Consider the following 27,997-nt stretch of genomic DNA (forward strand, 5'->3'; position numbering starts at 1 on the left):
TTGCCCTCTGTGGTTTTATTGCCTACATGCAGAAAACGCTTAGGTTTCTAAGCCATAAAAGATGAAATATTAATTTGATTTGATTTTTGAATCCCTTTCCTGACGCAGCTTGGCATTTGCCATTATGTATTATCGTAGCCGGGCCTTTGCAAAAACCTGAAATGAAAAGTGTGGTTGTTTTCTTTGCTGAATGTACCTTTCTATTACCTTTCCTTCAGTGCTCTCGAGACCTCGGATCCCCGAGATTGGGAATCTCATGTTTCCCTTCTCCTGTACAGTGTCTCCCTGTGTTGGCAGAGTTGAAGAAAGTGTTATTGTAGGCGAATGAGCCCCCTTTGCCTTAGTAGGAGTTAAATATGAGCTTTATATTGTATCTCCATGATGAAGTCACGGAGGCTGAGGCTTCTAGAAGTGTGTCTTCCATTGAAAGCCTTTATTAGTAATTTCAGCAAGGCCAGGCGAGAAATTTCAGAGCATTCTCTCTTGGTTAGATGCAAGTGGTTCCATCTGAGCCACACTGTGGCTGTTGCCGGGCACTCGGAGAGGAAGCTGTGGTTGGAGAGGTCTGCTTCTCGCACTGTGTCCTCTAACAGGAGCTACAGAGGGGCAAAACTTGAGACAGGCTGTCTGCAGCAGCCTTGTGTGAGGCGAGCCACCCTGCCGGCGTATCCGCCTCAGGAGGATTCTTAAAAGAACTTCCTATAAATTCTTCCCTTTGGCCCATAGGCTTCCCTTCAGAATTGGTAGTTTTGATGGTGGCACACGCTGTTCCCTTCAATACACATGGGCTGCTTCTCCTAATCCAAACAAGGCGTGGTTCTGGGCTTTGCTGCCCCTGCTTTAGAATGTGACTAGATGTTATGCCATGAGATATCGTGGATTTAAAGAAACTGTCTGTTCTCTGTCTTACGACAGCCACTGAATTATAAAAGGGATACCAGACATTCACCCCGATACACCGAATCATAGTTTGTGAAAGGATTTCTGAGATTTTTCACAAGGGTGATACTGAGATATGAAGGAGGAAGAGATATATTGTGCTTCTTGTGACACTTTGTGGATTTATGTATTGTTTGTGAAAATGTATGCTTACTATGCTGTCTATTCTCGGAGCACTTAAAATTTGCTAGCTTTAAGGTTTGGATTTTTTAAATATTCTCTTCTTTTATTCCCCTTTTATTCTTTTATTCCTTGTGATTAACTTCCTGTAGAAAATGTTGCAAGGAAAAGTAGAAGCTGAAAAGGGTAAACTCATTTACCCTGGATGATAGGAAAAACATTTGTTTTGTATTATAAGATTAGAAGCACAGTCTTTGGAAAAGTTAAATAAATTTGAGTTTGTTTCCCTGCTCTATCACATCGTTAGATGTTTCCTCATCTGTGATGTGGAAAGAGGCTATCTTTCTTCCAGCCTAAGACACCATTAATTGTACGATGCTGCATGATTTAGAGTCTATGAAAGGAAAATGCTTTTAATTCGATTATGCCACGAGGCTAAGATACTTTCGATTGTAAGACACATTCTGATTTCAGAGCAACTCAAAATCCACACAATTCTGGGAATGAGATGAGATACTATATGTCACTGTATGTGGTATATAGTCTACACCTGTGCGTGTGTATGTGTATGTGTGTGTAAAAAGAGAGGGAGAAATAGAGAATGAATGAATGAGAACAAACTGGACTTCCTTCTTTTCCAGATGCCCATCCTGTTCTTTCCCCACCTTCCCTGTGCCCAGCTCCCTTCCCCGTGCCCAGTTCCCTTCCCCTCCCCCCTTCCCCGTGCCCAGCTCCCTTCCTCTCCCCTCCTTCCCTGTGCCCAGCTCCCTTCCCCTTCCCTCCTTCCCTGTGCCCAGCTCCCTTCCCCCAAGGCAGCAGCAGAACCTCAAAGTCATAATGGCTTATTTCTTACTGACTTATGTTTGCAAACCATTTATTTTTCAACGTAACTAAAGAAAACTTTGGATGTGAAACACATAGGATCCGTGAATTTAGAGAAAAGCGCATGAGAACATCTGAGATTCTGAGTATCTGTTAACTTAGTTCACACCACAGTGGGACATTTTGCACCATTGTGATTTCGTGATAGAAAAGAGGTATCAGAGGGCTGCGGACATCATAGGCATCATGTGCCTTGTCACCTTCAGTGGCTTGCCAGTTACATTTTTGCTAATAATGCTCAACTCAGAATTTTGAGAACAGCGAAATTTTTCAGGCATCATTTAGTGCCTGCCAGGCTTAGACTGATCTTTAGCAGCTTATTTTGGTCCCGAATGAGGTCTTAGATTTCCTACTTGTAAAATAGGATATAGCCTAGTTCAGGAATAATTAGAAAATGGAAATGAATAGGCCATTTGAAGTTTTTGTATAATAAATTCTAAATAACAAAGCTTGTTCTTTCATCCCTACATTTCCAGGTCCTGGTAAGTGCTAGAAAGGTATGAAGATCATAAAGATAAAGTCCCTGCCATGTACAAAGACCTGAGAGTCTAGCAGGAAAGAAAGAGGTAAACACAACAGACAGTGGAAGGCCTCATGACAGGAGTTAGCCCTGGGTACCATGAAAGTAAATTATTGTTCAATAGCAATAGTGGCACAATTCAGGTTCCCTGAGCCTGGAACGTTCTCGATGATGAGTGGGTCACCTAATCTTTTCCTCTTCCTTTTCAGTTTAAGGTTTTTTTGCATCCCAAGTCATGCATTAAGCGTAGGTATGTTTTATGTGTGTATTTGCAATACAGATAATTTCTACATATTAACAAAAACTAGAGGGGAGGGGAAAAATTCCACCAGTAGCTTTAATATTTGGCAATTCAGTGAATATCATTTTTCATAAAGACCTTTGGACTCCATGAAGTTACACTTTATAAGGGCAAGCAATATTGTGACTCAGAGTAAAAACTTCAAAATTGAATATTACGGGATAGTGCTTGACATAAGAGAAAGAAAGGAAGTAGGACAATTAACATGTTGACTTGCTTGGATAAGTAAGCAGATAAAGGATTTCCAACTTGAAAACAGCAGGATGTTCACAGACCTTTTATGAAGTGAAACAGGATCCTCTGCTTTGTTGACAATTAATGTAGCTATGAGGTCTTTAAATTCAGACATATACACACAGTACTAAATAGCTAACAGAGATGTATGGGTTTAAAACACATAGTAGTGGGGCGCCCGGGTGGCTCAGTCGGTTGAGCGTCCAACTTTGGCTCAGGTCATGATCTCGCGGTCTGTGAGTTCGAGCCCTGCCTTGGGCTCTGGGCTGACAGCTCAGAGCCTGGAGCCTGCTTCGGATTCTGTGTCTCCCTCTCTCTCTGCCCTTCCCCTGCTCATGCTCTGTCTCTCTCCGTCTCTCAAGAGTAAATAAATGTTAAAAAAAACTACATAGTAGCTAAACCTCAAAGGCTTATATATTAAAGAACACATAAAAGTTTAAACTCAGAATTTTGATAACAGCGAAATTTCATTTCATTTAGTGGCAGGCACTAAATGATGCCTGAATCTTACAGATTCAATCCTATAGATAAAATAGCGTATAGAGATTTTTGCCTAATTATAATTTCAATATGTTGATTTGTGCAAATGTTAAACTCATTAATATTAGGTAGATAATAATGATGTTTATATTTATGATGATGATCACCAACATTTATTAAGTCCTGACTCATATACTATGAGTCAGACACTGTCTTAAGCACTTTATATCTCTTAACTCACTTAAAGCTAACAACCTATGAGGAAGATACTATTCTTAGCCACATTTTACAGATGAGAAAATCGGAGACCTGGGAATATTCAGAAATTTGTCCAAGGACACACAGTTTGTAGGTGGCAGAGCTGAGATTTGAACTCCGGGAATGTGTCCATGTGGCCTGTACTCTTACCTGCATTTGTCTCTTAGACATCTGCAAATGCACTGGCTTCTCTCCTCTACCGCTACCTTAGGCTGGGTCCCTGAGTTCAGACCTCCACCGTCTCCCCTCATACACACAGACTTGATGCTTTTTCCCCTGCCCACCCTCTTGTACCCCCTGGGTCCCAGCCATGTCTTGGCCACTAGAGGGCGTGAGGAACAGAAACTCGGGGACCGCACAGCCATCCGGCCAGGGCTGGGAAAGGGGCTGATAGGGAGCAGAGGCTCTGAGGAGCCAGGAGGCAGTTGGAAGAGGGCTCTCTGGGTTCTGAGGACAAAGGGAAGGGGTGAGCACCAGCCAGTGGGGTGGATTTGAATGCAGACGCGATGCTTGGCAGGCAGGCAGCTTCTGCTGGGAGATCCCATCTTATATATTTACATCTTATAATATTTATTTATTGCTATCTAAAAGTCGAGTGTTCCAATGAAGCCTTTCATAAGCCAGAAGGGCATAAAGCGGAGAAGCAGTTATAGTTAATTTATATGGAAAAAATGTTGAGCATTACCAGGCTCAAAATACAACCCCTCTTAGGCTCTTTTAATACCTTAGGAACCTCTTCCTGATGATGCACAAAACAAATGGAGATAAAGCACAGATGCTCGCAGACACTTCAAAGCTGCAGGGCCTGATGCTGAGATGCTGAGTGTGGTTCCCAGGGAAGGGGCTTGGCGGGGCCTCTCTCAGTGCCTTTATAACCCCTTGTTGCCAAACAAATGCTGAATGCTATTTTCACTCTTCGCCTTTTTTTCCCCCCATAAAAGTGAAAATCCTTTTTGGATTTCTTTTGGTTAGCGAAAGCAGAAGATGCCTGTAATTTCCCCTCCCTACAAGGCAGTGGGGGAGTTGGCCAGGCCTAGGATGCAGTGTGGTGCTGGGTGGGAAACCAACTTCCAGCCCCTCCAGGCTCTGCACAATCTGGTTTCCCCAGAGCCAGGCTTTCAGAAGGGGCAGCGAGGAGGCTCTACTGTTACCCCCGTTCTCCCCAGCACCAAATCTGCCCTATTTATCCCCTGTGCCTGATATTCTAACAAGGAGACGTTTGGGTCTCTTACTTAAGCTGGAGATCTGAATGATGTACAGATTACCATGAACGGATGGTCAGAATTTCTGTTTGGATAGTGCAGTGAGATTTAGATGAGACGGGGACATCAGGAGAAAATTTTAAGGCGTCTTCACTCTGTTCAATATAACCTCATATTTACCGGTGACAAATTTGCTGTTTTGAAGAGTTGAATACTAATTAGAACGCATAGTCAAATAAATTATATTACTTTTATATTTATTTATTTATTTATTTATTTATTTATTTATTTATTTATTTATTTTTGAGACAGGAGAGACAGAGCATGAACAGGGGAGGGTCAGAGAGAGGGAGACACAGAATCCGAAACAGGCTCCAGGCTCTGAGCTGTCAGCACAGAGCCTGACGCGGGGCTCGAACTCAAACTCACGGATCGCGAGATCATGACCTGAGTCAAAGTCGGCCGCCTAACCGACTGAGCCACCCAGGCACCCCAATTACATTACTTTTAAATTGTGACTTCAGCTATGAGCATGGAGGTTTGTTTTGTTTGTTATCCTGGGGGTCTAGAACAGTATAAATTATTTAATTGAAATAAAGATTTCATGAATGTGTCATTTTCACTTTAAAGAGAAAGTCCTGCCTATTTATTTGTGTAAATAGAATGCGTACTCTTCCTTAACGATGATGATATTTTATTAAGCAGCTCATTTAAGCCCAGAGCTCTGGTCAATTTACCTAGAAGATTCCAGGGACCTGTTAACTCTCAGAGACATCTGTGGTGATGTGGACAGAGTGCTGGGCTGGGAATCAGAGACCTCACTTTTCCTTGTGAGACACTCTCTCCCTTGTGTACGCTGTTGGACCAGTCACTCCTCTGAGCTGTCAGTTTCCTCATCTGTAAAAAGGTCATTACTGATTTTGCAAAATCAGGGCTGTCGTGGGGATTACAAGATGAACACTGGTTGCCAGGCAAAGCTCAGGTTTTAGATTAATCTAATCCTTCTCTGCTCCTTTATGTGGGTTGCTGAACATGCTGGAGCAAAAACCATCCAACCGTGTGCGCTGCTGGAAACTACAGACTTCTGAAAGCCAATCTCATCTGGACCCGTTGGGCTCTCCACTTGCAAAGCCTATTGCATATTCTCATTTTACTCTCCTACAACAATTATTCTAATCCTTGGCTGTATTTAAAATTCTCACTATCCCTGGGGCTCCTGGGTGGCTCGGTTGGTTGGGCAACCGACTTCGGCTCAGGTCATGATCTCACGGTCCGTGAGTTCGAGCCCTGCGTCGGGCTCTGTGCTGACAGCTCGGAGCCTGGAGCCTGTTTCAGATTCTGTGTCTCCCTCTCTCTCTCTGCCCCTTCCCTGCTCATGTTCTGTCTCTATCAAAAAGTGAATAAACATTAAAAATTTTTTTTTAAATAAAAGTAAAAAAAATTTCTCAATATCCCTTTCCTCTAAGAGTTAGTTTTGTTTTCAATTATACAGAAAAAACAAACACACCCGGAAATAAAAAACCAAAGCCATGTAAAAAAAGAATCTATAGCATGTTACCAATTCTTAAAGAAAAAAAGCATGGAAAAAAGACTGAAGTGAAATATGCCAGGATGTAATCGATGGAGTTTGCTCCTTCATACTTCTCTATGCTTTTCAAGTGTTCTGTTGTAACACGTGTTACATTATGTCTGCAAAATAAATGGAAAAATTATGAAACAGAAAAGCTACAGTTTGAGGAGCTACCACCCACCTGTTGACTTCTCCCCCACCCCCTTCTCCCCTATCCTGTTCCTAGCTGGAATTAAGGGGTCTCTCTCTCTCTCCCCATCTAGTGCTAATGTGATCATCTATGCTGTTAATTCCATATTCTCTTGACTTCTCAAGGATCGTGCATTGGTATCAGATAAACCTTTCCCTCCACATTTAACCTCCCCTTCCTTTTTAGTCTGTTTTTGTCAGTATATAAATATGCTTAGTCCCCTCCAGTCTTAGCAAATGCATGACATTCTCCAAGTCCAAACTCTACCTTAATCCCACTCTTACCCTAGACCCATACCCATTTTTCCTTTCGTAGACCAAGTTCTGGAAAGAGTCTGAATCTGGCTTCTTCCTTCACAACACCCTTAACATTGCTCTTGCCAAGATCTCTCGTGACGTATTTGTCTCATTTCAGTCTTCACCTTACTTTCTTCTTCATACTTGGCTCAAATACAAATACTGCTGCTTCTGTGAAGCCCTCCCTGATTTCTCCCAGAGAAGGCTCACATGCTTCTTTTCCAGGATTCTTCCTGCCTTTTGTCTAATTGTTTTATTGTAGTCTAATTTGTTTATTTTTATTTTAGATTATGAGGTTCTTGGGGCAGGCAATATAGCTTTTCTCTTAGCTTTTAAAAAAGCTGTGAAACATAATGCACACAGAAATATGTGAATCAAAATTGAGAGATAATGAATAATCATAAAGTGGACATTTGTGTCACTATTACCCAGGGCATGGAATGGCATGTTTTCAGTACTCCAGGAGCACCCTGTATCCTTTCCTGACCCCACCTGTTCCCCCTACTATCTTGGATTTATGACCCTTACTTTCTCGGTTTTCTTCGTAGTGGCGCTGCCTATATATGTATTCCTAAACAAAGCATTCAGTTCTATCTGCACTTGAACTTTTTACAGATGCCCTCATGTCATGTGTTCTGTTTTGTTTCTTTCATCAAACATTGCATTTGTATGATCCATCCTCATAGTTGAGCATTGTCATGACCTTCACTTTTGTTGCTGTACAGTGGCATTTCATCATATGAATTTATAACATGCAATGTATCTATTAATGGACATTTGGTTTATTTCCAGCTTTTGGCTATTATGATGCATCAGATTTCTTGTACACTTCTTTTTTTAAATGTGTATTTATTTGTTTTTGAGAGAGAGAGAGAGAGAGAGAGAGAGAGAGAGAATGTGTACACGAACAGGGGAGGGGCAGAGAGGGAGGGAAAGAGAGAATCCCAAGCAGTTTCTGTGCTGTCAGCACAGAGCCTGACAAGGGGCCCAATTCCATGAACTGTGAGATCATGACCTGAGCCGAAATCAAGAGTCAGAGCTTAACTGACTGAGCCACTCAGGCTCCCCTCTGGTACACTTCTTTTGATCCCCATGTGCCTGAGTTTCCTTAGGGTATAGATCCAGGATTGTCACAGGATGGGTGTATCTTCAATTCTACCAGATAATGGCGAACTGTTCTCAAAGTAGCTGTCACAGTTTACATCCCACCAGCTGTGCAGAGAGTGACCACTGCTCTATGACTTCGCCAACATGTGGTAGCATCGGCCTTTTAAATTTTTATCGACACAATTGGTGCAGAGTAGTATTTTACTATGGTTTTAACTTGTATTTCCCTCTTAGCAATGAGGGTGAGCACCTTCATGTGTTTGTTGGTCAGCTGGATTTCCTCTTTAGTGAAGGGCCTGTTCACATTTCGTTCACTTTTTCAGTGGGTTGCTTGTCTTTATTTTATTGATTTGTAAAAGTTATTTTACATTCTGGATATGTGTCCTTTGTTGGTTGTATGTGTTGAAAACAAATTATACTATAAAATCATACACATTGAAGATTTATTGATTATGGGATTTTTTTTTTTCCTCAGTGCTAATCAGTAAGTAGGAACAGGAGTAATTAGAAAACAAATTACAGTGTACATTAACCTTCAGAGTAATCCTGTCCTTCCCTTCTTCTCTCTAGGTGTTATTATTGTCCCCAGTGCCGGTGTGGGGATTGTCTTGGGAGGCTACATTATAAAAAAACTGAAACTTGGTGCAAGAGAATCTGCGAAACTAGCCATGATCTGCAGTGGTGTATCCTTACTGTGTTTTTCCACCCTGTTTATCGTTGGATGTGAAAGTATTAATCTAGGGGGCATAAACATCCCATATACAACAGGGTAAGTATCCTGAAAGAGCCATTTTGTATCGTCCTGATCATGAGTTGAGTGCAAAGCCCTGTAGTGTTGGTACCCAGGGCTGGACCGTCTCCTGCTCTAGGCGGGTCTCCTGTGCACGTTTCGTCTCCTGGGGGGGGGGGGGGGCGTGGGGGGGGGCATGCACTCGTGGAAGGCAGCGGCACTGGTCCCTCCTTGGTCCATGCCCTTTTTGACCCTCACAGAGTGTCTCCTAGTATTTTGGTTATAACAGATGAGGAGGAGATGCTTGTTGGGTTAAAGGAAATGGTTCTTCTTTATAATGCAATGTTTTGAGTCGCTAATATGTTCACGTAGTCGAAGAACATAAAGCTCAGTGGCAATGTAACGGGAAAGAAAAGTCTTGCTCTTACCCAAGTCCTCCACCTCATCCCCCCCGTCAGAGACAAACGAGGCAGGCACTTTAATTCATTTCTTACGTGTCCTGCCAAGGCTTCTTTATCGAAGAGACTATGAACATGTATTTAAAGTTTTACCTGTGTTATAGCCAAAAGGTAGCATTCTATATATGCTTTTCCAGCTTTAAAAAATATATGACAATCTAGCTTGGAGATCTTTCTGTGCCAGTAATAATACAGAGCCTAGCCTACCCTTATATCGACACTCTCTGATGCTTTACTCATTAATCCTCATGACAACCCTATCAGGTAGGTTCTATGATTATCTTGGTTTTACAGATGGCAAAACTGAGGTACAGAACACACGTACTGGGGGTAATGCTGATAATATGTAACACACAGCTAAGAGAAAAGTTCCAACCTGTAGCATTTGCCGATTTCGGAGATTTGACTATCCCCACTGATGCTGATTTCAAGCTAACCGCGTGAAGATACTGAACACCAAGCTGGGAGGAGATGCCCAGTCACGTACCATTATATAATATTTCTATCAAAGAGGTATTTAGACTTAAAGAGCCTGGTGAAGACGTAGAGAGTAGTATAATAAAATAATTAGGGGGTAATGAATTGAATATTTATTATCTTTGTATTATTTATTTAACTGTAAGTTTATATAACTTAACTTAAAAAAATTTTTTTTAACGTTTATTTATTTTTGAGACAGAGAGAGACAGAGCATGAACGGAGGAGGGTCAGGGAGTAGGAGACACAGAATCTGAAACAGGCTCCAGGCTCTGAGCTGTCAGCACAGAGCCCAACGCGGGGCTCGAACTCACGGACCGTGAGATCATGACCTGAGCCAAAGTCGGCCACTTAACCGACTAAGCCACCCAGGTGCCCCTATATAACTTAACTTTTAATAATGGCTACGCTAAACAAGCAGATGACTAAATCCTTGAATATTGAAGATTTTATGACCCAGGGTGGCTGTGCTGGATGTTACATCAAACTTAATTCAGACTTCACCCCAGAGAATTCAGAGTCCGTGCCATTAGCACTCCTTTTAACTGCTATGTAACATTCCATTTAATTCTGTTTTGTAATTTAACCAGTCCCCATTTGACAGGCGGTTTCCAATCTTTAGTCATTAAAAATAATGCTGCAAAAAATAATCTCATGCCTATATCACTTCTCCTGTGTGCCATGTATTTGTAGGATAGATTCCCAGAAATGAGATTGCACTGAATATTGCCTCCCCGGGTGTTGTATAAATTTGTACCCTTACCAGCAATGGATCTGAGGGTCAGTTTCCCACACCCTGTCCAAAGGAAGGTGGAAAATTCTTCTTTGAGACTTATGAAGACCATAACTTATATTTCTTGAGCACATTGGGGTTATTAGAATCTACTCATTGTACAGAATTTCAGTGCCTAGATTTTGGTGCTTGGTACCAACGAGCACCATATCCTTTTGATTTTCAGTGGAGTTTTATCTTATAAAATGTTCCACTTGAACTTTGAACAAGAAGAGCTTTAATTTCACTTAGCCAACCTAGAATGTCAGAAAGAAAAAAGGAGGAACTGCCAATCAGAGCTTATTTGGATGACAGAATATGGTCACTTGTCTCTGGAGTCTTTTTTTCACCAAGAGATGTGGGTCTGGGCATTGCACGTACTGATACACAACTTCTTTTCCGTGCCTATTACAATGGCATAGGAAATAAAGTCTTCAAAAATTTAAGGGCAGTTTAGAATAGGAGCCCAGATTCTTGAGTTAAATCTGAATTTGCATCTTCCCTTTGCTTGGCCAGTTGCTTAACTGTAAGCCTCAGTATCCTCATCTGTAAAATAGGGTGATGATAATAATGCCTTAGTTCCTTCAGGTGTAACAGAGTATCATAGACTGGGTGGTTTAGAAACAACAGAAATTTATTGCTCACGGTTCTGGAGGCCGGGAAGTCCGTGATCAAGGTGCCGGCAGATTCTGTGTCTTATGAGGCGCCCCTCCCTGATTCATGAATGGCGGTCTTTTCTCTGTGTCCTCATATGGTGGAAGGGGTAGGGCATCTCTCTAGAGTCCTTTTCATAAGGGCACTCATCCCATTCATGAGGGCTCCAACCTCATGGCCTAATCACCTCCCCAAGGCCCAACCTCCAAATATCATCACACTGGGGGTTAGTTTTCAACCTATGAATGCTGCGGGCACCCAGACATTTCATCTACAGCAATAAGAATCACCTTAGAGGCTGCAGGCGGGGACAGCATGAGTAGCATGTGTAAAGCTCTCACCTTGGTGCCTGGCACACAGTAAGCGCTCACTGGAAGTTAGCTATTGTTATCAGTCATCACAAATACTCTTCTGGTGTTTACCTCTGTATTTTCAAGACATAATGTGTAAATTAACCAAATTGAGACATTATGTAAGACTTCCTATCTTGATAAATGAGGAGTTCAGTTTTCCATTCATATATTGTGGTCAAATCCTTCTTGGATATTCTTATGCTTGATCCTGCCAGTATTATTAACTGCTGAGGCACAAGCAGTATGTCATGATTAGATTTCTTCTTGTGTGCAACGTTGATTTTCCTGGAATTCATAATTGTTTTATTTTCATTTCCTTTGTTCTCTCTGAATGTGTGTCTGGCTTCCTACATTCTCTAAGGGCTCAAAATATCTCGCTGTGATTTTTCTCCTGTCTGATAACCTCGTGATTCCATTTCCCACCCCTTGGAGTCATCTAATCAGAGTCCTAGCTGCGCCCAGTCGGCTCCCTGGAATCCCGTTTGCCTCTGTATGGATCCTTTGTTCCTCTGAGCTCACATGCCTCTTCCTTGGCTCGTCCCTCATTTTGTGAGAGCACATCCCTTAGTAGCTACAAGAAGGCTATAAAGGCTGTAACTTTTTTTTTTTTCTGAATATTGTTCATGAAATAGCTTTTTAAAAAAAAGCTGTTATATTTGATTGCCAAGTTGGCTGGGTAAAGAATTTTAGATTGGATGAATCATTTTCACTCAATTTTATTACTCCATTGTCATCTAATTTCTCATGCTATTGTGGAAAATCTGGCCTTTCTTTTTCCCAGTCTTTTGTATGTACCCTATTTTTTCTTTCTAGGAGCTTTCAGTTTACTCCTGGTGTTCCTGAATTTCATCATGATATACTTTGGAGTGGGTTTCCACCCCTCCCACCCCCTGCTCTGAGCACTTAAGTGAGCTTTTAATGTCTGGAAACTGTGTCCTTCAGTTTTGTTTTTATTTTTTACTTAAATTTTGATATTTTTTCCTCACCATTTTTTCTCTTCTCTTTCCTTCATTGATTCTCTACTCTTCTTTATCACCTATATTGTATAAAACACTTTTTTTGTGCTACTTTTGGAAAGATTTCTTCAGCTCTATTTTTTTCAGTCTTCTGCTAAATCTTTATTTTGAATATTGTATTTTTTCTAAAGTTATTTATTTATTTTTGAGAGAGAGAGAGAGAGAGAGAGAGAGTGCACAAGAGGGGCAGAGAGAGAGAGAAAATCCCAAGCAGGCTCCGCACTGTCAGCAGAGCCCAACGTGAGGCTTGAACTCACGAACTCACGAACTGCAGGATTATCACCTAAGCTGAACCAATTCAACCACCCAGGTGCCCCTGTATTTTTAACATCCAAATTTTTGATTGTTTTTTTTTTTGCTTCTAGTCCTCTTGCTTCATAGGTGGAATCCCTTCTCTTACTTCTCCAACATTATTTAGAGTTTGTTTTCCTTCCTGTATTGTCTGTGTCCTCTGAGTGCCTGCTTTCTGTTTATTTTGCTGTCCTGATTATGTTGGAAGCTTCCCTTACATTTCTGGTGATCCTTAGCTTTCTCTTAGTATTGAAGAACATGCGTTTAAAAAGCTAGGTCGGTGCTCTGGTCTGACAGTAGAGCTTGTCATTTGGTGGATCTCACCGTAGGTAATGGGAGATGGGGAGCTGGCATTTTCATTGGGGTAATGCATGTCAGAACTTGAGGCCTTACCTCTGGAGTGCTTTGGCTGCTCAGGAGAAGGGTTTTCCTGTTTCTCGGCTGGAGCTGTGTTGGGATAGATTCAGGGTTGTAAGCCTAGCTTCTGGTGTTCTAGAGCTGGGAGTGGGATGGTGGTGGGAAGGGGCCTGGGTCCTTCTGTTCATTCTGTAGACTTTTACCTAATTCCCCTGCCATCATTCTAGCATCTCACCAAAGGTCTTCTTTATATGTGATGCTCTTACGTCCGTAGACTTTGGTTTATTTTCTCCAGAAAATAAAGGCATGAGGGAAGAAGTAGTCATCCACTAACTAGAGTGGGGATGGAAATCTGCTTAAAATTGTACATTTAGACCACAGGTTACTTGTGTTGTCTGTCCTTGAGTTCTTTTTTTTTTTTTTTTTAAAGTTTATTTATTTTGACAGCAAGAGAGAGAGGCAGAGAGAGAATCCCAAGCAGGCTTCTTGCTGTCAGCAGATCTTGACACGGAGCTCGATCTCTTGAACCACGGGATCATGATCTGAACCAAAATGAAGAGTTGGACACTCAACTGACTGAGCCAGCCAGGTGTCCCCTGTCCTTGAGTTCTAAAGGCCTATTCTTCTTTCCCCGACTACTAGCCTTTACCATGCTCATATTATTTTTTAAGTTCTCAACATACTTTGTTTTATTGAATTCTTGTTTTTCTGTAATCTTATTTCAGTTGGACTAGTTGCTTCCTAGGCGTAATTTATATTCTGGAAACTTCCTTTCATGTATCTCAGTTGTATCCACTTTTTTAGTTGTTTGTGTGTTTATTTATTTGTTAACTCCTTGTTTTGCTGGAGAAAAATACCCAGATACCTCCCTAGGAAAGAGCCCGTGGGAAGAAAAACTTTTTGATCCTGTAAATGTATTAAAGCATCTTTATTCTTTCTCTCACATTTAAAGATAGTTTGAGTGGGTATGGAATTATAAGTTATAAATTGCTTTTCGGAGAACTTTGAAACCACTGCTTTGTCATCTAGCATCTAATGTTGCTGGTAAGAAATTTAACTCCAGGCCTAGCTCTCATTTCTCTGTAGCCAACTTTATTTGGACGATTTTAGGAAATTTTTTATCCAAGGTGTTCTGAAATTTCATAAGGAATGCTTTACCATCCAATTTTGTCTTGTCTGGACCCTTCCAATGTCACTTTCCCAGAGAGGCTCTTCCTCTCTGCCCAACCTAAGGGAACCCATTCGTCCCTTTATTGCATTACTCCTCCTTAATTTCCTTGTAGCACTTACCACTAGCTGAAGTTATCTTGTTTAAGTACGTGCTCTGCTCTTGTCTTCTGTTTCTAAACTATGAGCTCCTTGAGAACAGTTACTACAGCTGTCTATATCATAACCGCATCCCCACCATCTGAAGCAATGCACAGCGTTTGTTGCATGAAGGAATGAACAGATGAATGAATGTTTTGGCCTAGGGCTTTGTTCGTTCACTACATTAGGCACTCTCTGAACCGTCTTAATCTCACATGTATGTCTTAAACTCCAGGGAGGTTTTCTTCTGCTATACTTTACGCACTCTCTCCATTTTCCATGCTCTCTCCAGGATTCCTGCTAATCTGTTGTTGGAACTTATGGACTGGTTGCCTGTATGTTTCATTTGTTCTCTTGTATTTCCTATGTCCTTTGCTCTGAGAGATTCTTCCATGCTTTGTTTTCTATTCTTTATGTAAATTGTCTTTTTATTTTGAGAATAACTTTTTTCTTTGTTGTATTCTGAGTGTTCCCTTTTCATAACATCCTGATGTCATTTTTTAAAAAAATTTTTTAATGTTTATTTACTTTTGAGAGAGAGAGAGAGAGAGAGAGAGAGGGCATGAGTGGGGAGGGAGGGAGGGGGAGGAGAGACAGAGGGAGACATAGAATCCGAAGCAGTCTCCAGGCTCTGAGCTGTCAGCACAGAGCCTGACATGGAGCTCGAACTCATGAACTATGAGACTGTGACCTGAGCCAAAGTTGGATGCTCAACCGACTGAGCCACTCAGGCGCCGTGTTCCTGATGACTTTTTACGTAGTAATATCTTCTCAGATCTGTGTATATAATTAGATTTTTTTTTTTTTTACTTTGTTTCTATGCCTCACATTTTGCCATTTGATTTTAAGGGTTAGTTTTTCTGTTTGTTTATTCTGGGCTTTACAGGCTGACAAGACTCAGTCTAGCACCTTTCAGGTTATGTGCTCCACCCTCACCCCCATACAAACATGGGGGGGGGGTTAGTCTCCGTTGTCAAAATCTAGAGTAGAAGCTTAGCTTTTTGAATTTCTTCCAATTTCTTTAGAGGAGAACGTTCTGGAGAATGTCTGGGCTCTGACGTGGGGGTGGAGGTGAGTGAATATGAGAATGGAAGGATCCACTGGTACAATTTTCTCTCCCTCAAACCTCAGCTTCCTCCTCATCTGGGTCTTCTGCCGCATCTGATGACTCCGAGCTCACAACCTTGTGGAGCCTCATGGAGGGTCCATGGGGCAGGTTGGCTCTTCTCCAAGGTGGTATCTGCTCATCTGCTCATAATATGCGTATTATGCGTATCCACTTTGCTCTTTTCATGAAGTTTGGTGTTAGTCTTTCCATTCCTCTTTGCTGGCATTATTCCTTTTAATTTTGCTCGCTTTAATTTTAAGCACCTCTGCATTCTCAGAGGTGGGGTGGGGAGGCACACCCCCCCCCCCCCCCCGCCTGCCGTCTTACTTGCTTTCAAACTGCAAGTCCCCTCAAGAATTTAAAACCCTTGCTTAGCACCACATCAGTCTTGCCAATCCTGAATCAACGGACTCTGGACTCTCCAGCACTATGGGCAAAAATTACATAATTGTGCTGATTGGCCCCATTACAAATTTATGAGTTCCAATCTTAGCAGGCCCTCATCTTTGCTGAGCAATCCATTTCCTTGGCCCTACTCAGCTTCCTTTCCTGTGCCCCAGCATGGTTGCATTTTTTAAAATTCTTTTCTTCAAGTATTTTGTCTTACTCTAGTCTTGTTTTTCTTGCTGGACATCCCAGATTCTGTGTTAGTGAGAAAACAGGGGTCCCAACAATAAACTTCTTGGCCTTCTCTCCCCTCTCCCCTCAAACTCCTTTGTCAAAGACGGTGTTATTTTCAAAGAAAAGTACCAGAGCCATCAAGTTTCTAACTGTGTGACCTTGGGAAAGAAAAAAAAAAGCTAGTATCGAGTTTTGGTTTCCTCATGGCAAAATTGGTGATAATGTCAGTCACATCTGGTTACAAACATAATTACATAAAACACATGTGGTTGAAAAAACAAAATACTGCAGACGGGTTAAAAAATGGGAAGCCAGTGTCTCTTTCCTCCGTCCTCAGTCTCCAGTTTGAAGCTTTCCAATATTTTGTGTTTGTAGTTTTGATTTTGAGGACTGTATTAGGGAAGTTTTCTGATATTTCCTACCACGGAGTCCAGCACTTAGTATACGTTGAAAAAGTCAGTTTCTTGTCTCTTCTCCTTTCCCTTCTAGATCATACAAAGCAACTGCCTTTTCTTCTTTACAAGATGAATGAATGTCTGGCATCTATGTCTGTGTAGGGATGTTATTCATCTAGTGATGTTGAATTTTTAAGAACTTGATGAAAATAAGCATCTTAATCACCCAATTCCATGATTTATGGTACACTTCTTCTCATTCGATTGTATCCAACAGAGAAAAACTCGGTAAGGCATGCTGGAGGCTACTTCAGGTTTCCATTCATTCCAGTAGTTGCAGCCTGACTTCATCCAAGTTCATAAATTAGCAACATAAAAACCCAGTTTCCTCGGAGAATTCGTCTGGCTTCCCAAATACTTCTAGGAAGGTAGTCTAAAATTGAATTAATGTAAACACTTTTGGGGGGGGGTGCAGCTGCAAAGGCTTGGCACTTTTTTTTTTTTTTTTTGAGAGAGAGAGAGAGAGAGAGAGAGAGCATGAGCATGAGCAGGCAGGGGATGAGCAGAGAGAGAGAGAGGGAGACACAGAATTCAAAACAGGCTTCAGGTTCTGAGCTGTCAGCACAGAACCCAATGCTGGGCTCATGACAGCTCAGAGCCCGATGTGGGGCTTGAACTCACAGACTGCAAGATCATGACCTGAGCCGAAGTCGGACGCTTAACCGACTGAGCCACCCGGGCACCCCTAGGCTGGGCACTTTAAGAACAGCAGTTATATTTGTGTGAAGAGTAAGAGTGTCCTTTCTCCAAGCAGGGTGTGGACTACATTTCAGCCTCTCCTTGCTCCTTTGGCTGGGTGCTCTTGTGCAGTGTACAACCTGCTTATCGGTCTGGCTTGGCCTGTTAAGTAAAAGCTGTTCTGTGTGATTTTGAGGCTTGCATGTGGGACTTTTTTTTTTTTTTTTTCTCCTTTAAATCCAATAGAGAGATGAAGGGAGTGGCAGTGAAGAGAGGAGTCTTTGTTTGGTGTCTGTTTGATTCGGGTCTGGTGATCGGCCTTTGCTCGTGTATATCTTTTATATATAATGCTTGCAACACCACTCTACTGTGTGTACTATTACCTGCATGTTTTAATTAAAGAAACTGGGCTTACAGATGAAGTGATTTGCCCAAAGTCCTCAGTTAACAGGGAGCAGAACCAGATGAAACCCAGATTATCTATTTCAGAGTTTTTGTTCTTTCCGAGCACCACGGTCAGTTGCTGCTTTATTTCATGTAGGGAAACACTGAAGGTACTCACCACCTCCTTAGGAAGAGAGCTGGAGAGATTGTATCTGTTTCTGTCAGTGGCGCATTGTTTCTTCATTTTTTTCATACAGCTGGGTTACAGGCATAATGCTGTGTCTACACAGTGCTGTAGCTCAGAGGCTCTCAAGTTAACCAGCCTAGATTTTCACCCCAGCCTTGCCACATACTAGCCATGTAAGGATGGGGAGATTCTTCAACCTTTCTGTGTTTGGTTTCCACACCTTCCAGGTGAAGATGCTGATAGATACTATCTTGCTGAATTGCCCTGAGGATTGAATAAAATACTTTGCAAATTCCTTAATCTCTCTGTGCGTCAGTTTCCTTATCATTAAGCTGCGTCAATAACGGTACCAATCTCTTAGAATTAAGAAAGATGAAATAGGATAAAACCCATACATGCTAAGCAATTGATAAATAACTATTTAATGGCATTTTTTCTCATTTGAAATTTAAGAAAGAAGCTCAGAAAGATTGAATAACTTGCTCAGTCACACAGAAAATGATAGAACTAGAATTTGAACCCAGGTTTCTCTGATTCTGAATGCAATGCTTTTAATTATTAAAATGTTCTGAAAGAAGGGGCGCCTACATGGCTCAGTTGGTTGAGCATCTGACCTCGGCTTAGGTTATGATCTCCCAGTTCGTGAGTTCGAGCCCCACATCAGACTCTGTGCTGACAGCTAGGAGCCTGGAGCCTGCTTCAGATTCTGTGTCTCCCCCTCCCTTTCTCTGCCCCTCCTCTGCCCATGCTCTGTCTCTCTGTCTCTCAAAAAAAATAAATGTTAAAAAAATTTTAAAAAAATAAATAAAATAAAAAGTTCCAAAAGAAGAAAAAAGCACAAAGAAGCAAGCACAACCTATGAGCTACCTCCATTTATTAAAGCCTGTAAGCGAAGCCCCAGGTTCACCAGCAGGATGAATCTTCTTATATTAAAGGACCTGATAACTGATCCATCTTTGAATTTGTATCAAATGCTCAAGAGGTACCTCAATGCCTGATATGGGGTTGAGATGTTTTAGAAAGATGAACTTTTCCTGTTGAGCCAAAATGGAGTCACAGTCTTTTTGCAGAATGAACCTGACATGTTACTGGTGGTTCCCCTAGAAAATTCAGATTTCATAGCCAAGGTGCGGAAACAACCTAAGTGTCCATCAACAGATGGATGGATAAAGAGAACGTGGCATATACATACAATGGAAAACTACTCAGCCTTACAAAAGAAAGAAATTTTGCAGTATGTGACACAATGGATGAGCCCCGAAGACATCACGCTAAGTGAAATAAGCCAGTTACAGAATGACAAATACTGACTGATTCCATTTATATGAGATAGCTAAAATATTAAATTCATGGAATCAGAGGTGGAATGATGGCTTGAGGAAGTGGGAGATGGGGAGTTGCCAATCAATGGGCATCAAGTGTCAGTCAATCGGGCTCTAGAGATCTGCTGTGCATCATTGTACCTATAGTCAACTATACTGTGTAACACACTTAATGTTTGGCAAGAGAGTAGATCTCATGTTAAGTGTTCCAGCCACAATATACTAAAATAAGAAAAAATTCAGACTTGAGAATTGGATGATTTTTCATTATGAAAGATGCTAGTGCTCCAGTTGAATATCCTGGCCCATTTCCAACCCAAGTAATTACATTCCCAGCACCCACTATGTCCCTGCAGTTTTAATTAGGAAATGTGTTTTGCTTCCCCTCTGTGTCTGTGTTTCACACAGGTATGCCGTAATCATCTCGTTGCCATAAGAGTCAGGATTTACTGTGAACACGGTGGCTTAAATAACACTTTATATAAACACACTGCATAATGTGAGTTCTTTCCTCTTTGCTACTTCTTCTTAAAAAGTAATTTTTAAAAAGGGGTTAGATCTGATTCCCATGTACAGAATTGTTCAATAGTACTGGGTCTTGATAAATCATTTCATAATGCTAGCTTTATTATCTTTCATTTATCAAGTGTCATCTCTTTGAACTCAACACTAAGATCTATTATATCATCCTCTGGTTTTGTGACTTGACTTACTGCACCAGAATGTTTCCAGGGGTGATTTCTTGAGCTGTGAGGGGGAATCATTTTCTCAGTTTTCTGTGTTCGGCAGTGACTTGGATGGAGTGGTCCACCAGGTTCAACCAAGTCCAAAATCTCAGAGGTTGGGAATTTTCCCTGAAGTGGCCTCTCTCAGTATAGTTTTATTGACCCAATGTACTGAAACTATGGAAATTGAATACAGCCTGCTAATTCCTACCTTCTCTGAAACTTTTCCCAATTCATGTCATTCTCTTTGTCACCACTTCTTCCCCTGCCGCAGGGTGTATTTGATACTCTATTACCAGCCCTCTGCGTGGCTATCATTTCTGGCCACATCACTTCTAAATTCTCTAATGAAACCATTCATCTCCTCATCTGTGTCTTCAGCTTAACCTACTGAAGTTTTCTCCCATTGTTTAAATCTTTTGGTGACATTCAAGATCTTTTATTTGTTATAGACATTAATAATTTTCAGAGAAATTCCTGAAAAGTAGAGGACAAATAATTTACTTAAAAGATCTTAGGTATGTGTGTCTCTGGATTATCCTAGCTACTTTAATTCATAGGCTTACAATTCATGTCTAGCTATATGTATATGATTTGATCTATTCTTGGCTCTGTTTGGGAGATACAAACAAAGTTTGCTTTACTTCACTTTGAGAGTACCAAGGAGATACGAAATATAAGCAAATTTTCCTTCCAATGAGTTTTAAACTTTATAACAGAGATCTAAACAAATAACATGAAATCTATAAAACTATGGAATACCTATTTAAATATAATAAGCCTTTTTACTTCAAAAATACCTATGAATATTAATAAACCCAGGACCAAATTTACCATTTTATAATGTCGTATTAACATAGTCAATAAGAAATGTTTATCATTTAATGCTAGCGGGAAAAATAGAACTGTACAAAATCTTGGTAACGATATGTTATCAATGTTATTGTATATGCATATTGAAAAAAAGACCAGAAAGTGATAGACTAAAAGCATAATATGGTGGATATTTCTGGGTGGTAGAATCACGTGTGAGTTTAATTTAATTTTTCAGTCTTTTTGTATTGTCCAAATTTTGTACAAAGAGTATGTATTACTTTAGTAATAAAAAAAGGTGTTTCAAAAACTGTAATAGGCGAAGGAGATTAAGAGGTACAAACTTCCAGCTATAAATTAAGTCAGTCATGGAGATGAAAAGTACAGCACAGGGAATATAGTCAATAATACTGTTATAACCATTGTAAGGTGACGGACGGTGAGACTACACTTACCATGGTGAGCACTGAATAATGTATAAAGTTGTGAAGTCACTACATTGCACACCTGAAACTAGTATAACATTGTATGTCAACTACACTTCAATAATACGTTTTAAAAAGTAATTCTGGATTTATTTATTTATTTTTAAATTTTTTTATGTTTATTTATTTTTGAGAGAGAGAGAGAGAGAGAGAGAGCGAGCGAGCGAGCGTGAGTGGGGGAGGGGCAGAGAGACGGAGATACAGAATCCGAAGCAGGCTCCAGGCTTCCAGCTGTCAGCACAGAGCTTGACGCGGGGCTCGAACTCACAGACCGTGAGAACATGACCTGAGCCGAAACCGGACGCTCAACCGACTGAGCCACCCAGGCGCCCCTTTTTTCTTGTTTTCTTTAATTTTCTTTTTTTTAAAAAGTAATTCTGGATTTAAAAAGATGGTTTAGTACCTGGCTGGCTCAGTTGGTGGATCATGTGACTCTTGATCTTGAGGTTGTGAGTTTGAGCCCCACATGGAGCCCCCCGTTGGGGCTCAAACCAAAGAGATGGTTTGTATAAGTTGTAGGTCATTATATATAAATTTCAAGTTAAAACTCACTAGAATTTATGTGTGAATTTATTTGTTGACTACAAAGCTCAAGGAAACTTTAACAATAAAAATAATGATTGGAAATAGTAATTATAACTTTCATGAATGTAGTCCTCTAGTAAACCTGTTCTATTACCTATATTATGTAATGTATGATTCCTTGGTTACACTTGCTCTCCTCATACAGGCAGGAGGGGCATTAACAGCCATAGACTTAGATTTGGCCCCAGGTCGTATGGCTACAAAATGGTAGGCCTGAAACTAGATCCCAGTTTAGTTCTTTTTCCCGAATTATCTGTAGGAGTAACTTCGAAAATGACTTACTCCTTTATTTATTTATTTTTATTTTTTTTTTAAACGTTTACTTATTTTTGAGACAGAGAGAGACAGAGCATGAACGGGGGAGGGTCAGAGAGAGAGGGAGACACAGAATCTGAAACAGGCTCCAGGCTCTGAGCGGTCAGCACAGAGCCCCACGCGGGGCTTGAACTCACAAACCTCGAGATCATGACCCAAGCCCAAGTCAGATGCTTAACCGACTGAGCCACCCAGGCGCCCCGACTTACTCCTTTTTGAAAAGAAAAACGTCATTGAAGGCCTATTGTGCTTGTGATTGTATTACTTTAATTCATTTATACTTCTTTCATGTGTAGATCAAGACCGCACTCCAGTATCTTAGTGCCTATTATGTTCGAGGAACAATGCTGGACACTGGCTGTGCATTTACTCACCTAATCCTCTCAACAGCCATGTGATAGAGACATTATGATCTCTGTTTCACAAGTGTGAAATCTCTTTAGATTGGTTCACAGCACTTGTGAGCTGTAGGTATGGAATTGAACCTGCTCCTTCTGACTCTAATGCTCAGTCACGGTGAAAGGTGAGTGCCAGAAAAGCGGCATGAGATGAAGAGGAAGGAAATGGGATGAGGTGCCCGGAAGACTCATGCTAGAGAAAGTGAAAATACGGACAGTTACGCAAAGCTGCCCGCCAAGTATAGGGGTTTCAGGGTGTAGGCCACAGACACAGAGATAACTGGGTTTAAACCCATCTTTGATTCTTGTGAACTTTGACAGTATCTATCCTCTCAATTTCCTCATCTAAAAGATGAAGGCACAGTCATAACAACTTTAATTCTTGTGAGGAATACATGAGGTAATTTATATAGAGATTTCAGTGCACAATTCCTGGGGTAAAAATTGGGCTCTTTACTCATTTAGTTTTAAATGATAACGATGATTATGGTTATAATAATAATCACTATAAACCTGAAGTTGCATAGCTCTATACAGCCAGGGAAGCATTTTAATATGAAGCCAAGAATTTAAGTGGAATAAAAAAAAAAACCACATTCTAATTGAAGTCTTCTTGAATTCAGTTAGACTTGAATATATAGTGACTTGAGAGAGATATCACTTTTTTCTAGGTGATTGGTATTTTTTCCTAAAAAGGTACCTGCTATGTTAATCATATTCTTTTAATCCATGTGACTTGGGCATAAGATGCATGGATTCCCTCTTTTCGTATTTCTTAATAGAGAGCCACTTAAGAGGAGGCAGAAGGATGGTTGGGGAGCTCCTCTTTGATTTATGGGGAACTGTAGAAATATGTCAGATGGGGAAGTCCAAGTATTCTTAGGTCTTGGGGTGGCATAATTTGACATACTCTGTGGTGTGTGTGTGTGTGTGTGTGAGAGAGAGAGAGAGAGACAGACAGACAGACAGAGAGAGAGACAGAGACAGAGAGAGATTTGAGAACAACTGTCTTCTTATTTACCCAGCTGTGATAGCCCCATGGTGGACGTTATTACCTATGTTAAACCATAATCTGTTTTATTATTGTATATTATTTTAAATAAATATTGATCCTTAAGCAATTTATTTAAAAGACATTAGGCAGCAAGCTTGTTCTTTTTTTCCTTTTTTGTTCATTTAGTCTCCCCATGGCTGGTTTTCTCGAAACCTCAGTGATTATGGAACACATCATTGCACTTTTTATAGTTTCTTATTTTTTAAGATCCGCAAACTGTACTAGATAATCTCAGAGACTGATCCCATCTCTCTAGTTCTAGAATTCTGCCATTTTTATTTTTTTATTTTATTTAATTAAAAAAAAAATTTTTTTTAACGTTTATTTTACTTTTGAGACAGAGACAGAGCATGAACGGGGGAGGGTCAGAGAGAGAGGGAGACACAGAATTGGAAGCAGGCTCCAGGCTCGGAGCCATCAGCCCAGAGCCCGACGCGGGGCTCGAATTCACGGACTGTGAGATCGTGACCTGAGCTGAAGTCGGACGCTTAACCGACTGAGCCACCCAGGCGCCCCTCTGCCTTTTTTGTGATAAGATATCAGGTGTGACTCTCAGGCTTGCAACTTGGACCAAATGGTTATTTGTTAGTCCGTTTGTTAGTGAGGCCTTTTTCTTCACTTGGAATTAACACTTACATTGATTCAGAGCTAGCATGAGCCTGATCTGCAAAGCTAACTTGTCAGAAATGCTTTAGTTCATTGGAAGGGGACGCACAGTCCCTTCGCATAACGTGGACGTGGTACACTGTAGCCTGTACGTTTAGTACTCCCACGATGGGCTCACTGCAGGCCGGTGAGTGGTGCTTAGTACTATTCAGGCTTACACGCTTATGCCATTATTACAATCCAGCCTGTTTTCTGAAAAGTGAGTGTCAAGCAAGACATTATTATTCCTAAAATTTATTTTATTTTATTTTTAAAATGAGCGCAGTGTAAAGCATTAACCATGTTGGTATCTTTCCCTTTTTTGTGCCACTGTCGCCTTTTCCCCAATGACTTTTTTGTGAATACCCACTTCTTTTCACTGCTATTTATTTTTGTTGCCTGTCTTGATTTTCTGAGAGCTTTATTGTATCATTTCTTTGTTTCAGACACCATGTTCTCATGAGAAAAGCAAACATACCCAGTGGTGACCTAGGAATGTGCCTCTGTTTCTGGAACTCAGGAAAGCTTGTGCTTCCTGTCACCGGGGGTTTTAAGCATCTGTTTATATTCTCTCTAGATTCATTTTTCTCTCTTTTAGTTCTCCGGTGAGAGGAGGGTACAGAGGGAGAGGGAGAGAGAGAATCTTAAGCAGGTTCCACACCCAGCACGGAGCCTGATGCAGGACTGGAGCTCGCAAACCGTGAGATTGTGACCTGAGCCGAAATCAACAGTTGGATGCTTAACTGACTGAGCCACCCAGGCACCCCTAGCTTCCTTTCTCTTGAGTGGACGTACCCATAAAAGAGAGGTGTTTGGAATCTGTGGTCTGTGGTGCTCATAAATGAATATGAATCGTGATCTTCATAAGAAATTCTTTGTAACTTCTAAATAACAATAGTAGTAATTATATTGTATGGATTTGAAGCCTGTTGTTTTTAGTGACTTACGCGTGCAAACATATAAAAACCCTTTTATCGGGTCATGGCTTGAAATGTCACTCTTGAGGAACTAGTGAAGACAGTGGCAAGGTACAGAGCGGTTTTCAGATGTACCAGTTAAATGGCACTAATTAGCGTTATAGTGAATCATTTGACCTCCCTGGACATCTATGTCATTGTCTGTGGAATGTAGTAAGAGGTCTAGAATGGGCTTTCTCATCGTCACCCTCAGGACTACTAAGACTTGGGCAGGTTAATTTGTTACTGTGTGTGTGTGTGTGTGTGTGTGTGTGTGTGTCTGTGTGTGTGTGGAGGGGGTGTTGTTCTGTGTATTGTAGGATGTTTAGAAGCTTCCCTGGTCTCTGCCCACTAGATACCAGTAGCACTCCTGTAGTTATGACAAACAAAACTGTTGCCTAGGAAACAAAATTGCCCCTCAGGAGCATTACTGGCCTAGGATTGCATTTCCTGAAATATACAACAAAATGATAGGAATCCATGAGTTTGTGGACATAATTGTCAGAGTCTTGTGACCAAATTTTTTCTGTGGAATGACATAAATGAAGAACAGAGTTTATTTTACATTTGCCTCTTTAGAAGACTTTCTTGATAAGGTTTAAATACTGCCATGAATTTGTTCCTTCCATTAAAATTTGAGGACTCAGTTATCAAAGTGTGAAAGAGGACACAGGAAAGAGCCCTTTGAACAAATAATGCCTTATGTCTATAGATTAACACATATAGTTGGTGTGGGCTATGCTACTGGAGGAGTGGGTAGTCAACATAGGCATTAAAGGTAAGTTCTAGCATTAAGCAGACATTCCAAAATATTTGTTGAATGGATGGATGATGAATAGATGGATGGATGAATGATATAGATCTGCTATTTCTTTTTTTTTTAATTTTTTAATGTTTATTTTATTTCTGAGGGAGAGAGAGAGAGACAGACAGAGAGAGACAGAGTACAAGCGGGGGAGGGGCAGAAAGAGAGGGAGATAATCCAAAGCAGGCTCCAGGCTCTGAGCTGTCAGCACAGACCCCGAGGTGGGGCTCGAACTCACAAACTGTGAGATCATGACCTGAGTCAAAGTCGGACGCTTAACCAACTGAGCCACCCAGGCGCCCCTGGATCTGCTATTTCTAACTCATGTGGCTTTAGGAACAGTATTTCATCAGTAACAGAAAATGGTGGTCACGGGGCACAGGGGTGGCTTAGTCGGTTAAGCATCCGACTCTTGATATTGGTTCATGTCGTGATTTTGGGTCATGGGATAGAGCCCTGCATGGGATTCTCTCTCTCCCTCTCTCTCTGCCCCTCCCCCTTCAAAATAAATAAATAAATAAATAAATATTTAAAAAATTGGTCTCAGAGAAACCAAGGAAAGAGGTTGTTGAGTATAAGCACTACAGAGCCCCTTTCATTCTTCCATGAGCCCCTCCTGGGTACCTGCCTCTGCTCTTCCGAAGCATTTCTTTCTACTTCTCTCCCCAACCCTATATCCTGACTTGCCTTTTTTTTTCCTTTTTATATTTGTTGCCTGAATTGATTGTATCAGAGCTTTTCATATTGTATCGTTTCTTTGAATCAGACGTCATAGTCTACGAGAAAACAAAACCCACCACGTTGACCGTGAATCCACATCTGGGCATCCTGAAGGAAGCACTGAATCGTTCTTCTCTGGCTGTGTGAATCAAACTAGTGATAGGATTCCTGATCTTCTTTGGAAATCACTTCCGATTCATTTTCTAGAGTCCATGTCTTTCTTAGATAATTTATTCCAGAACAATTAAAGTTTTTGGTCAAAGCAATCTGCGTCGACAACCCCGATGGATGCATTTTATGTTTGCGCCCTCCTAGTGATGTTGTTGATCTGGCACAGAGTTAAAGAAATTGAGGTCTGGATTTGTTAAAACGTAGAGCTTCGTGTCTACAGTAAGTAGTTAAACAAGGGTTAGAACTGCTGAGCCCAGATCTGTAGCACCAAGATCCAAGATGGAAGGTAGAATTGAGGCAAGATAGATAATTTGATACAAAGATAATGAATTTACAGCCCCAGAAGATTGAAACATTTTTCTTCATGCTTTGTTTCAAAGTCATAATAATTATCGAGGGTGGCTCTTTCCGGTATTATAGCTTTGATTTATGGGAACTAGCTTCTCTAAAATGGACAAATTACTTAACGTTGAGAATTTTTTCTTTATAACATTTTAGTAAATGTTGCTCATGACCTGCTTTTTTCTCTCTAGACCTTCTCTCACCATGCCTCACAGGAACCTGACAGGAAGCTGCAATGTTAATTGTGGTTGTAAAATACACGAGTATGAGCCAGTCTGTGGATCAGATGGAATTACATACTTTAACCCTTGTCTGGCTGGCTGTGTTAACAGCGGTAATCTTAGCACTGGGGTGAGTATATTTCCCAAGTTCCTGTACTGTTAATCCAACATCCTGTGACAGGGACGTGTTAGGACTCATATGCTAACACGTGGCTTTAGTCCCTCTTTTCAAGAAACTTCAAATAACCTCCAAAATACTTTCTGACAAAAACCCAGAGGAATGAAAATTATGCAATGCTATCATTTTTTTTTTTCCCAAGGACGATTGGAACATGTGGGTGTAGTGACTTGGTTTCATATCAGCCCTCTCCCACTTTACATTCTGTGCCAACTCAGTGAAACATGATAAGGATGAATGCTGGGCTTCCCATTTATTACTCAGCCAGGGCCCTTGTGATGCATTTGAAGGTCAAGATGACCACATTTTGTGCC

The 27,997-nt window shown here is 41.0% G+C and overlaps 1 protein-coding gene across 1 annotated transcript in view; it reads left to right on the plus strand.

Annotated features, from left to right (window-relative positions):
- The window catches only part of SLCO5A1 (solute carrier organic anion transporter family member 5A1), a 149,661-nt gene that overhangs the window by 108,750 nt on the left and 12,914 nt on the right, over window positions 1-27,997 (plus strand). The window contains 2 exon segments of the mRNA XM_027064446.2: window positions 8,670-8,868; window positions 27,476-27,635. Of these exon segments, the coding sequence (XP_026920247.2) occupies window positions 8,670-8,868; window positions 27,476-27,635 (359 nt within the window).

The sequence above is a fragment of the Acinonyx jubatus genome, chromosome F2 (genome assembly GCF_027475565.1).
Source record: "Acinonyx jubatus isolate Ajub_Pintada_27869175 chromosome F2, VMU_Ajub_asm_v1.0, whole genome shotgun sequence".
NCBI lineage: Eukaryota > Metazoa > Chordata > Mammalia > Carnivora > Felidae > Acinonyx > Acinonyx jubatus.